The following is a 1,324-nucleotide window of genomic DNA, read 5'->3' on the forward strand; positions in this document are numbered from 1 at the left end:
CGGCGCTCGGCGCCGGCCTGGACCCGGACGCGGCGGCCGCCGCGCGGCGGCGGCTCGTCGACGATCGGACGTGTAGTAACGCGGCGCCATGATCGTACGTCCGATATAGCTCTCTTAGTGCGCGGGCGCCTCGGGCCCCGCCCCCTCGTCCCAGACCTTGGCCGGCGGCCACAGGTCCCGGCCCCGCTTGAACGCGCGGAGCTCGTCCAGGCTCCGGAGCACGACGCCGCCGGCCGGCGCGGCGTCGGCCGGCGCGTCCGCGGCGAGGTCCGGCGAGTAGACGCGGGACCGGAAGAGGCGCCGCTGCGGCGCGCCGGGGAGCACGTGCGCCTCGAGCACGCGGATCAGGTCCTCGCGCGACACGTCGCGGAGCTGCGCCGCGCGCGTCGCCACGTGGCTGAACTTGCGCCGCCCGGACGAGATCTCGTGCCAGTCCCGCGACACGACGTCGCGCAGGCTCGCGGGCCGCTGGAGGATCTCCGTCGCCAGACCCTCGCGCTTCAGCGCCAGGTCCGCGTCGCTCAGGTCCCGGAGCTCCTGGGCGAAGACCGCGAGCCACGCCTCCACCCTGTCCTCCAGCTCGGGAGGGCTCTTGCCCGTCGCCGACTGGAGCAAACACGTAAAGCCGATGACGCCGCCCGAGCTATCGAGACCCGCCGACGCGATGTAGCCGAGCTGCTCCACCGTGCGCAGGCGGTTGAACGCGGACGCCTGCGCGAGGCGGCCGAGTAAGGTCGCCGCGGCGTCCCGCTTCGCCGCGGACGGCCAGCCCGCGTCGACCGCGTCGTCGTCGTCGCCGCTGCGGCCCAGCTGCCAGTACATCTCGACGGCGTTGTTCGGGTCCGACGGCTCCGCGGCCTTGGCGTTGGGCTCGCCCCGGAACCGCGTGCCGCTCGCCTCGCCCTCGCGGAGCGCCCGCAGCTCGACGGCGACGCCGAAGTCGCCGCGGGGGAGCCGCAGCGCGGGGTGCGGCGCCAGGGGTTCCGTGGGCTCCCCCGGGTCCGCGACGGCCGCCAGCGCCGCGGCCGCGTACGCGCGCGCGCCGGCGTCGTCGGCGTTGCCTGGGCAGCACAAGAGTGATTCAACGTCGCTTCAACGTGAGTGTTCCGCGCGCGCGCGTATCGGAAAACACATCCACGCTTCGAGACCGTTCCGAGAGATGATCGCTCGTCCAAAAATCAGCCGAAACGAGTGGAAAACGGCCGAGATATGAGCCTTTGAAGTTGGGAATTTCGCTCTCTTGTGCTGCCCTGGGCGTTGCCCGCGACGTAGATCTCGAGGGACCCGTCGCGCAGCCGCTCCCGCGCGATGGCCGCGGCGACAT

At 73.0% G+C, this 1,324-nt stretch overlaps 1 protein-coding gene across 1 annotated transcript in view; it reads right to left on the minus strand.

The window, feature by feature from the left end:
* Nucleotides 1-114: 114 nt before the first annotated feature.
* AURANDRAFT_68437 (hypothetical protein) overlaps nucleotides 115-1,324 on the minus strand; it is a gene marked incomplete at both ends in the record, with an annotated part of 2,977 nt that continues 1,767 nt past the window's right edge. Inside the window, one exon of the mRNA XM_009044124.1 lies at nucleotides 115-1,061. Coding sequence (XP_009042372.1) covers nucleotides 115-1,061 — 947 coding nt within the window. The remainder of the gene's footprint in view (nucleotides 1,062-1,324) is intronic.

Source organism: Aureococcus anophagefferens, assembly GCF_000186865.1.
Source record: "Aureococcus anophagefferens unplaced genomic scaffold AURANscaffold_144, whole genome shotgun sequence".
NCBI classification, from domain to species: domain Eukaryota; class Pelagophyceae; order Pelagomonadales; family Pelagomonadaceae; genus Aureococcus; species Aureococcus anophagefferens.